Source organism: Tarenaya hassleriana, unplaced genomic scaffold (genome assembly GCF_000463585.1).
Source record: "Tarenaya hassleriana unplaced genomic scaffold, ASM46358v1 Cleome58, whole genome shotgun sequence".
In the NCBI taxonomy this organism is placed as follows: domain Eukaryota; kingdom Viridiplantae; phylum Streptophyta; class Magnoliopsida; order Brassicales; family Cleomaceae; genus Tarenaya; species Tarenaya hassleriana.
In genome coordinates, this window is record NW_010968329.1 from 641245 (window position 1) to 652784 (window position 11540).

Genomic DNA, 11540 nt, shown 5'->3' on the forward strand with positions numbered 1-11540 from the left:
AAAAAAAATCGATTTTTTTTTCATATTTTTCGGAATTTTTTAAAAAATATGACGTGGCATGCTGATGCGGCAAAAAAATCTATGTGGCGTGCCACGTCAGCCGCCACGTGGCATGCCACGTCAGCGGTTAATGGACACTTAACACCGTTTTCGGATTGTGTAGGAAATTGCAGTTAAATCGGGTAGTTCGTGTATCAATTTGGCACATTTGATAATTTGGTGTAATTTTTTGTCAAATTAAAAATTCGTGTAGGAAAAGGTCACATTTTGCAAAGTTGGTGTAGGAAAATGTTATTTTCCCTTTTTTATAATAATGTAAAAAATATTGAAAAAATTCCTAGTAAACACATGAATTCGAACCAAATTTCGTACATAAATATTCATACACACTTTTTCCCAAATACATATGGTATACCAATATATATGTTTATCAAATATCCAAGAAAAATATAAAATTTTGATTTGATTGTGTGAAATGGGATTGAAATAAATTAAATAAACATAATTGAATCTAAATTGGAGTGAAATAGGCAGAGTGGTTGTGAATTTGACTATAGAGTGAAATAATTGATGAGGAGATCTTATATGGTTTTATTTTGACTTTTATGAATTTTGATATATTCAATCAAATTAAATAAATCAGGGGTGAAAGTAAGAAACGTATCTAACTAGGCTTTGTGCACTAATAATATATTGTATTTTTTTTATGTATAAAGTATTAATAATGTTTATACTTGATTTATGAATACGAGATTCTTCGTTGGAAACCACCAAACCTATATAGGACAAAACGGACAAAGATTCGCGTAAGATAAAGCTTTATTTTCTTGTCTTTTGGCTCCCTTTTTTTCCAGATTGTACGTGCATCATTGTCTCATGACATGTTTCGAATTCGGAGGATGACTGCTTGGTTCCTTTTACATTTCGAATTCGATTATGTTAATGTTATATATCCTTTTACCAAGCCGACCCCCATTATCACCGATACATTTTTTTAAGAAAAATTTTAAAAAATATCATCCGATATAACTAATCGATTGATCACGAGTTTTTAAAATATTTATATTCAGATTTTTTCTAAAAAAATCATTCAGAATTTGAATTTTTAACAAAATCTTCATCGGCGCTGAATTAATTTTGACACATAAACAAAAGACGTTTATGTGGCGTTTACTAACTGACTACGTAAGATATACGTCAGATTAATAGTAAAAAATTGTAAAAATATAAAAATTGTAAAGAAATTATAAAAGTTGTAAAAAAATTGTATATATAAATATAATTGGTGGGATGATATATATGAAAGAAATGGCAATTGAAAAACCGATTTCATAAAAAAAAATATATAAATTGGGATGGAGTAGAGATCTTTAAATCGGTTTTTAAATAGATTTTTACAATTTTTTAATTTTTTACAATTTTTCAATTTTTTTACAATTTTTTACTATTAATCCGCCTTGTATCCTACCTGACCAATTAGTAGATGTCATGTAAACACCATGTAAGTACTTTTTATCTATGTTTCAAAATTAATTCGGCGCCGACGAAGATTTCGTTAAAAATTCAATTTCTAAATGATTTTTTAGAAAATAATTCTAATTCAGTATGAATATGAATATTTTAAAATTTTGTGATGAATATGTTAGTTATCTCTGAATTAGATGATTTTTTTAAAAAAATTTCCTTTTTTTATTGATTGCGGGATGTCTCAATGACGTTTAATCCTCAATCGACATTTTTAAACCTTACATATTCAAATCCATCCTCATTTTTCTCTATTTCACTGCGCTAAACATGAAATGACCGGACTAAAGGATTATTCAATTTTCAGGATAGGATTCGAACTGATAAAGATAGTGAACCACCCATGTCAATCCTTCCATTCATTATCATTAGTACTTTCAAATCTGTCTATTACAAAGAAACAAATCAATTTGAGGTGAATATTTAGGGTTTTGATGAATGCTTTGGGGTTGGGCCGGGTTACATTAATTTTCGGTTGATTTTTTTTGGTTTTGTAAATCCACGTGGCATAGTTTTATAAATTGGCCAACCAAACCAACCACCATCATGATAGATGCCTCTAAAGCTATCTAACACCAAGAAAAAAAAAAATTTAACCTATCGAAAAATATTTAGGGTTTCGATTATATTTCAGATTATCGTTTTTATGAATATTTCGGGTTTCAGATATATTTTTTTATAAATTGACCAGCTAAACCAATCGGGTAAACTTCAGCAATGCCCTTCACGCGTCGCAGTACTTTCATCGATACACCCCTCAAAATCTAAAATATTTTTTTATCAGATTCTACACCCTAGTTTAGGTAAAATGATTTAAATAACCTTATACATAAAATATCTAAAATACTCTTTTACATTTGAATTTAAAAATATATATATATTGAAAATATTTTTAAATATTTTCGTTTTAATTTGTCCACGTGACTTTTTAAATTAATTTCAATTTCATCTTTTTTTTCTTGAATAGGCACACTTTTCAAAATTTTAAATATATTCGTTCTAATTTGTCTACGTAGTTTTTTCAATTAATTTGGTTACAATTGATACTATTTTTTTTTGTTACAATTATTACTCTTTATTTACAACTTGTTTTTGGTAGCATATACAACTCCTTGTGCTTGGTTTTTTTTATGCACAAACTGGATCCAGATTTTGGTTTCGGTAGATCTCCATCTCACTCTGCAATAAAATAAATGTATTCAGTTACATTAGCGACTAGTATACATATTCAAATACTATTACGACTAATTCATTTTACAGATATTTATATAATATTTAGTGGCATTTACCACTACTTTAGATGACAACTTTGTAATTCTAAGTTGCGAATAAGACTAATTAATATACGCACAAAATATTTCTCAATTTTTCAGATAATCTGAACGAATTCGAAAAAAACTCATCCAAAATACTCACATCAACATGGGCAGAAAAATCTTCTGTCATTTTCCTCCGTGGATTTGTTTTTCCGGTCGACCGAGATGCGTCGTTCCGATTTGGACCTTTTCACCCGACGAAGACAAAGATTCCTCTTGATTCTAGGTTTCTTCGCTCCTCGCTAGGTTCGCTTCATTTTGCTCGATTTCGCACACAAAATTTCGTTTCTCTCTCAACACCTTTGTATGTCTTTTGATTTTCGAAAAGTGATTTTAAAAAGCCCTAACTCTCCCTTTCTTCTTTTTATTTCGGCGTCATTCTCAAATTTTTAACCTACACGTGTAGGGTAGGAAAGACCTTTCCAGATTTTTTAAGGTAGGTGTAACGGTGATACACATACGACAGGAAAGGTGTATTGCTGAAGTTTACCCAAACCAATCCCCATTATCACCAATACCACCAAAACTATCTACTCTACACACCCACCGAAGAAACCGCCATGGGAGAGCTCGATCAAGCTTTCGTCCAAGCCCCTGAACACAGACCGACCGCCAAAACCTCCGGAAGCTTCTCCGACGGCGAGATCCCAATCATCGATCTCTCGTTATTTCGAAACCTGGAAGGCGCAAACGCAAACGCAAACGCAAACGCAAACGCGATCGCAAGCGCGATTGGGGAGGCATGCGAGAGGTGGGGTTTTTTCCAGGTGATAAACCACGGAGTGGCGTCGGAGACGCGGCGGCGCTTGGAGGATACGGCGGCGGAGTTCTTCGGGATGGAGACGGCGGAGAAGAGGAAGGTGAAGAGGGACGAAGTGAATCCGATGGGATATCACGACGAAGAGCACACTAAGAACGTTAGAGATTGGAAGGAAGTCTTTGATTTCTTCCTCCAGGATCCCACGGTGGTTCCGGCGTCTCCATCGCCGGAGGAAACCGGTGAGAGGATGCTCACGAACCAGTGGCCCAAAAACCCTCCTGGTTTCAGGTGAATTTTTTTTTTCTCTCTATTTTTTCTGTATATATATGAATAACTTTAATAATATAATTTGTTTCTAATAAAATATTTACTAATCATCCCAGGAATTCTCATCTCATTAATAAAAAACTTAACAAATAATATAATTTGTTTCTGATAAAATTAATTAAACCTAATAAAAATACAAATAATTGAAAAAAATAGAAAAAAAGTATTTTTTTAAACCAATAAATGTTTTTTAGAAAAATTAAAATCTGGAACTAAATTGAAATTTGACTTAAAAATAAAATGAATATATTTTTACGAAAACCGAGAAACCTAAATTCTAATATAATTAAACGAGAACCGTAGAAATCCTAAAATAATGGGAATATGTTTTTTTTTCGTTTGTACGAAACTCAAACTAATTTCGGTATCGAAAACAATGATTGTAATTAGAATATGTGTTCTCCTCTCCAATTTGAAGTTCGAACTCGGGACGGAATAGATACGGTGTATTTTCATTATTAAGGTGCATTTTCATTTAATAATGGGTTAAACTACCAAATTGGATAATATGTTTTATTTTTATTTTGGCTAAAAATATGCTCCTTTTCATGCTTTTTTTTTGGAATTTTTTGTATTACAATTAATTTTGTTCCAATTTCGAAAAAATAGTATTGTAGAAATGAGATTAAACACCGCGCCTGATAAAATTAAAACATGTAATCCATGTGAAGTAGCAAAATACTGTTGGTGGAGTAATTAATGTGACTGGACCCATGGGCGGATCTACGTACATAGGAGTGGGGTCCCATGCCCCCCTAATTTAGGTAAAAAAAATTGATTTAGTTATAAATTTTATAAAATTTTAATAAAAAATGTAAAATGCCCCCTATATAAACGTTATATGGCCCCCTTTGTTCTGTTTGTTTTTTAAAAATTATTTCTTTGGATCAAACAAATCTAGTTTTGTTTTATTCTTGATTTTTTAATCTATTTTTTTAATTATTCAAATTTTTTTCTAAACAATATATACAAATCTAATATTCAATCACAAAAAACAACCAATTTTGTTAACAATAAAATTAAAAGTATATAAATGTTATGATTTTTATTTTAATTAATTCTTATTTTTTGTTTATTTATTAGTTTTTATATTTTGATTATACTCATAAATTTATTATTACATATATTTATCTGCATCGATAATTTGATAGAAGAATATAAATTTTCTAATTTGACTAATTTTGAAGATCTTATTCGTGTTACGGTAGAAACCAAAAAATATCTTTCATATCTATTGATATATAGATTTTTGAAATTAGTTTTAATTTTATTCGTTGTCACCGTAACTGTTGATAGATGTTTTTAACGATAAACTTTGCGAAGATAATTTTGTGCAATCAAATTAGTTATCAGTTTTTGAATGATTGTCTAATTTATTTAACCGAAAAATGATATATTTTTAGATGGTTAAAAATAAAGTTATTATAAATATATTAAAACGCAAAGGACTATAAAATTCAGTTATAGAACATATGAATATTTTTATAACGATATATTTTTATTATTTTTAATTTTTTTGTATTTTATATAAAATTTATAACTATTGTTCCCACTTTAAAAAATTTCTGGATCCGCCAGCCCATTATTATTAATGATAATAACTATATATTGAACATTGTCCTCGAAATGGTAAAGAAACTTTATTTTTTTTGTCTACATGAATGAGAAACTAAGTTTTATATGAGAATTATTACACTAATATCTCACATTCAATATAAAGAAAAAAAATGATACGCGTACCAATGTGTCACATTTTTGTTCTAAGTTCAGATTTAGATAGAGAGAATGAATTAGGTAGCAAATTATTTTATGTTTGTTGTCTTAAAGATGTCATGTAGTTTTTTTAATTTAGAAAATACTTTGTAAAAAAAATTACATTTCATTAAAAAAAATTAATGTCAAGATCCAACTTTTTTTTTATTAAGAATAGATATTTAATGCCAATGTCACCCTCCCTCCGGTAGGTATGTTTGGTATCCGTTACATCAATCAAATTAAACATCCTAGTACAATAATTGAAGAACTTAAAAGATATGTAAACTATTTTGCGTATTTTCTATTTACATATTTTATTTTTATATCTAAAATTTAAGATTTCATTTTAATATATTAACAAAATGCCCAACCTTTGTTTTCGCATATAAAAATGTCATGTATTTTCTGTGTTTTATTTGATCATGTGTTTATAGAGAGGCATGCCAAGAATATGCAAGAGAAGTTGAGAAACTAGCCTTCAAGCTATTGGGACTCATCTCTATAAGTTTAGGTCTACCGGGTGACCGTTTAACAAGTTACTTCAAGGAGCAAACAAGCTTCTTGAGGCTCAACCATTATCCTCCTTGCCCTTGTCCCGAGTTAGCCCTAGGTGTCGGCCGCCACAAAGACGGCGGAGCCTTGACAATCTTGGCACAAGATAATGTCGGAGGATTGCAAGTGAGTCGAAGGTCGGATGGACAATGGATTCCAATAAAGCCTATCCCTGATGCCTTGATCATCAACATCGGCAATTGTATGCAGGTAATGCTCGATGAACCCTAAATAAAAATAACCTCTTAATAATTTTTAATTAAGGTAGTTATCACAAACATAAACAATTAACACTAATTAGTAGAGATATTCGACCTAATCGAAAGTAATAAATTTTCAATAATCTTGGTATATATACTACAAGAAAATCTATCTAAATCGACGGGCACTGCGATGGATTTATCATCGCTAGCCAAAGTTTCGACGGAGTACAACAGAATTGGGATTGGCATTCTGGAAAATCCACCAGTCGCACACATACAATCCGTCGGCTTATATGATGGACACCGACGCTTTTTCCCGTCAGTAATTTTTTGCGACGACAAGCGATGGAAACCGACGAATTCTGTCGGTTTCTGTCGGACACTCCGTCGCAGGTGTTGATTCCGTTGGAATCCGTCGTGGTCGATAAATCTACTTTAGTGATGTCAAATAGGTAAACCCAACCCATTTGGGTTCAATCCATTTGGGTCCATATAATTAATGAGTTGGGTTGGATCGATCTAATAACAATAATGGGTTGGGTTGGATTCGATCAATTAAACCCGTTTAACCCATTTACATACTATTTATATACATATATAGTTATAAATATATATATATATATATATATATATATTGGATATTTGAGAATTCGATTCTATAAAAATATATACTAACTGGTTATTATATTATATTAAATTTAGAAAATGTATATTTTCTTAAGACATTTTTCGAATTTTTTGGATTTTTTTAAAAATTCGGTCCGATTCGATTCGATTATTTAGAAACATTACCATTCAATTTTTTGAACGATTCAATTTGGAAATGATATTGATTTTTTCGGTTTGATTCGAAAACGGTACCGAGTTTTTTGGTTCGTTTCGAAAACAGTACCAAGTTTTTTGGTTCGTTTCGAAAACGGTACCAAGTTTTTCGGTTCGATTCGGAAACGATTTCTATTTTTTTGGTTCGGTTCGAAAACGGTATCGCTTTTCGGTTCGTTCGAAAACGATATCGTTTTTTCGGTTCGGTTCGAAAATGGTATCGATTTTTTCGATTCGTTTCGAAAACGGTACCGAGTTTTTTGGTCGTTTCGAAACGATACCTAGTTTTTCGATTTGGTATCATATTTTTTGTTGGCATATATATATATATACATACATATATTTATGTGTATATAGATATACATATATTACTATTTAAATATTTATATATAATAGTTTGTTACCTATATATAATGAGTTTAGTGAGTTTATATTGATGATGTAGTGGGTTTAATGGGTTTAATGGGTTTACCCATTTAATTCATGAGTTTAATGGATTAAAACCTATTTAACTCATTTAAAAAAGTTACTTAAATGGGTTTAACCCATTTGGATCAATAATCGGATTGGGTTGGATCAACATGCATAACCCAACCCATATTGACATTCCTAATCTATTTAGCCGCCGCTTTTTTCTTTCTTCTCCTTAATCAACCGAAAGAAAAAAAACCAAGTTGTATAAAAATATCGTTTTCTTTTCGACAATGGATATATGAAAGAATTGATTCTTTTACGAATCATGATTTTTTTTATAATCCAGAGTTCAATGAGCTTCGACCCATCTAATCACTAAGCATTTATAATTATTAAATAGTTAAAAACTATGTTCTACATATGATCTAACATATTAACACTACCATTGATCAAATAGTTTGTTGTGGGAAAAAAATTAGATTAGAGATTTCTAAGCCATGGGCATGCAATTACAATAGAGGATATATAAATATATCATTATTAACGCCAAAACCGCACTTCTAAGGACAAAATTAGCACAATTTTAAACATTAAGGTAGGCTAACACCCACATTTCAAGGTGTCCTAAGGAATATTTTGGGAGCATATACCTTAGTAGAATAATATTGGATCGTAATTGGATTGTCAATAATATTGGTAGTTAATAAATACAAGTACCAACAAATAATCCTCCGACTTTGCTGAAAGCAATGTGAAAAAAATTCTTTTATATCATCGGTGTAGAACATGATACTAAATGAGCCACAGTGAGGAATCCACGTGTGATATATAATCTTGAAATAATGTCGTGTGAATCTGTTAGGGCATATATCTTGAGAATACGTAAATATTGTCACGTGGATATTATCATATATAGTTTATGAAAATATTACTTTAGGATATAAGCTCTACTCTATATTTTTTTTGGTGGAAGGTGTGGACAAACGACAAGTATTGGAGCGCAGAGCATAGAGTGGTGGTGAATCCGACAAAGGAGAGATACTCAATGCCGTTCTTCTTCTTCCCGGGAAGCAAAGTCGACGTGAAGCCATTGGAAGAGCTTCTAAGTGGCCAGAGCCCTCCGAGCTATAAGGAATACAATTGGGGGAAGTTCTTTGTCTCGAGGAACAGAAGTGACTTCAAGAAGCTGGAAGCCGACAACATCCAGATCGACCATTTCAGAGTATCTCCTCCTGCCTAAGTAAATAAAAAAACAGCTTAGTTTATAAATTAATCATGCTCTGTGTGTGTGTTTTTTTAATCGGTGTATGTTCGATAATTATGTTTAATACCATTTAATCAAAATTAGCTGGTATTATTAGTACTATTTTATAATTGGTCCATTTCGAAACTTGATAAAATTATGTGATCTAATTGACATTTTTCATAAATATTTTTTTCTACTATATTCATGATTAAACAAATGTGTAAACACGTCTCGTTTTAAGTTCAATCGATTTCTTCACTAGTAGGTAATTGTATAAAAAAACATCATTAATCTTATTTAATTCATTAGTCTGACCAGATTTTTATATCGTCCATCTTACTCGAGGGATCTAGAAATATAAGAAAGGAATAAATATCATCACATAATTCATAACCAAGAATAGTTTTTATAAATGCTAGTTTACGTACAACGTTTGACTATATCAAAACAACACTATTCTTCATATATAATAATATTGATATCAAATCTTACGTGAATAGATCTAATCATAATTCATATCCATATAACGATCTCATACGAGTCAACCAATCTCGCATTCCAAATTAGAATTTGTATCTAATTTTTCACAATCATCGGTTCGATCCATCTGGATATCACATAATATAAAAAAAATGTTACAATCATCAAATGATTATCTATCACATCTCATTTTAATCTTAATTTAACCATATTTTTCATGATAATGATAATGTAGAATTATTGATAATAACTCTCATATTACTATATTAAATAGCAAAACATACAAACTATATAATATAAAAAATGAAATCATAATATATATAATGTTTAATAAATAATTATTATAGAACATAAACACCAACAGAAAAATCACCGCATGAAGAAGCAATCGAATTACCCGTAACTCAATATATTTTGATTGTTTATGTTTTATTCATAGTCAAACTCGGAATAAAGATAAGTTTTAGTTAACGGATTTTCTTTTTATATCTATAAAGAAACACTGAGACTAATGAATATTTCTATTCGAAATATTTTTAAGAATTTTTTTTATAGTTTCACTACGGATTCAAAACATGAATCCTTATAATAACTTTTAGAGGATTTTTTTAATTATTATATCATTTCGATCGACTATAGTTACGAGCATGCCTCCATCTTTAATATCTTTCATTGCACCACTATCGGAAAAACATGTTCATTTTCCGTAGCGCAATACATTTACCAGTACTCATCCAAACGATTCTGAACGAAATATAATGAAATATATCAAATATTTCAAAATGAGAAATAATAATATAGGCAAAAGAAATAGACAGAAAAATTAATCATTTATTAACAGGAAAATTTAATACGATTTTTTAAATAAATACCATATATGTAATATTTGGATCATAAGAGGTAAATTATATAAAAATAATAATTTAGAATATATCAGTCATCCTAATTAAAATTATTTTTATAATTAACTAGTGAAATCCAAGCATTTTTATAGATAGATTTATATAAAAAAAATACGTTTATGGTATAAATAATAAAACCAGTTCTTTTAAACTTTTTGCAGCTATAGATTTTTATTAGAATCTTTGGTTTGCATGAAACATCAAACTGCTAACAGCATGACTCAGCAAATATACAATTATCTACACGATTTTTTATATTTTTAAAAAATTCTAAATATATTTGCGATATTTAACAAAAATTACATTTTTATTTTTAATGAAATTCGAATTTTTAATATAAATTATATAGATGAAAAATCTTTATTTTTTAAAGCCATGTATCCTTTGTAAAAAAGTCTGTATTTTTGCATTATTTTTTTCTTTTTGACGCGTAAATTCTGAAAATATGCCTTTGTAATTCAGGATCCAATAAATAAATAAAATTTTATTAGAAAAAGAGAGATATATTTAAAAAAGAAAAAGAAAAAGAAGACAAAAAAAGTGGAGTTGGTGGGGAGGTTGGCTATTGATGAGTTAAAACTTCAAATAAAAAAACCCCACACGAGTGAATAAACCGAGTTGACTCGCCGAAGAAACACACGCAGATCGGCTCGACTCGGTCATTCTTTTTAGGTCAGGTAGGGTTTTTTTCCCTGAATTACTTTGGTGTAAAAGAAAAGCAGTGTTCTTTTAGTATCTTGACCATAATCAAACCAGAGCAGGTTCTTCAGATCTGAAACGCTTTTCTTTTTCTTTCCTTCTCAATGTTTCTGTGTCTTTGGATTCTCCGGCGCTGTGTCATGATCTGACTCGGTTCTTTCCTTTGGTCCCTTTTAGTCTCTTTCTACTTCGTCGCTGTTGTTGTCTGATCATGCCACGCCCTTTCTTCCACAAGCTGATTCTATCATCCACTATCCACGAAAGCCGTCTGGTAAGAATGCCTTCTTCTCTTGCTCTTTCCTTCTCCTCCTCCCCCGCAAAGTTTTGATTTTTTCCTCTTTTGGGTGGTTTTATGTTTGTTTAATGCGTAATTGAAGGGTTAATTGTTGAAGTCAGTTGGTGATTTCACTTTTTAGTTGGTGGGTTGGTGTTGTTTCTTTAATTACTGAAATTAGATGTTTGGATTATTTTCTTTCGGTGTATGATTTGCTTGGAAATTGAGTAAAGCCTCAATTTTGATGCCCCCCCCCCCCCCCCCCC

General features: G+C 30.5%; 2 protein-coding genes across 4 annotated transcripts in view; both read left to right on the top strand.

Annotated features, from left to right (window-relative positions):
- The first annotated feature begins 3302 nt into the window (after nucleotides 1–3302).
- On the top strand, nucleotides 3303–9055 carry LOC104798804 (protein DMR6-LIKE OXYGENASE 1). Its single transcript, XM_010521008.2, has 3 exons — nucleotides 3303–3888; nucleotides 6117–6444; nucleotides 8647–9055. The coding sequence occupies exons 1-3, from the start codon at nucleotides 3401–3403 to the stop codon at nucleotides 8911–8913; spliced, it is 1083 nt and encodes a 360-aa protein (XP_010519310.1). The 5' UTR covers nucleotides 3303–3400; the 3' UTR covers nucleotides 8914–9055.
- Nucleotides 9056–10876: 1821 nt separating this feature from the next.
- Nucleotides 10877–11540, top strand: part of LOC104798805 (B3 domain-containing transcription factor VRN1-like) — a 4480-nt gene continuing 3816 nt past the window's right edge. Inside the window, exons 1-2 of one of the 3 annotated variants that reach the window (XM_010521010.1) lie at nucleotides 10877–10978; nucleotides 11178–11271. In XM_010521010.1, the coding sequence (XP_010519312.1) occupies nucleotides 11212–11271 (60 nt within the window). In that variant the 5' untranslated portion in view covers nucleotides 10877–10978; nucleotides 11178–11211. Of the gene's footprint in view, nucleotides 10979–11003; nucleotides 11272–11540 lie in introns of those variants that run through there. The other 2 variants (XM_010521011.1, XM_010521009.2) reach the window with 2 other exon arrangements.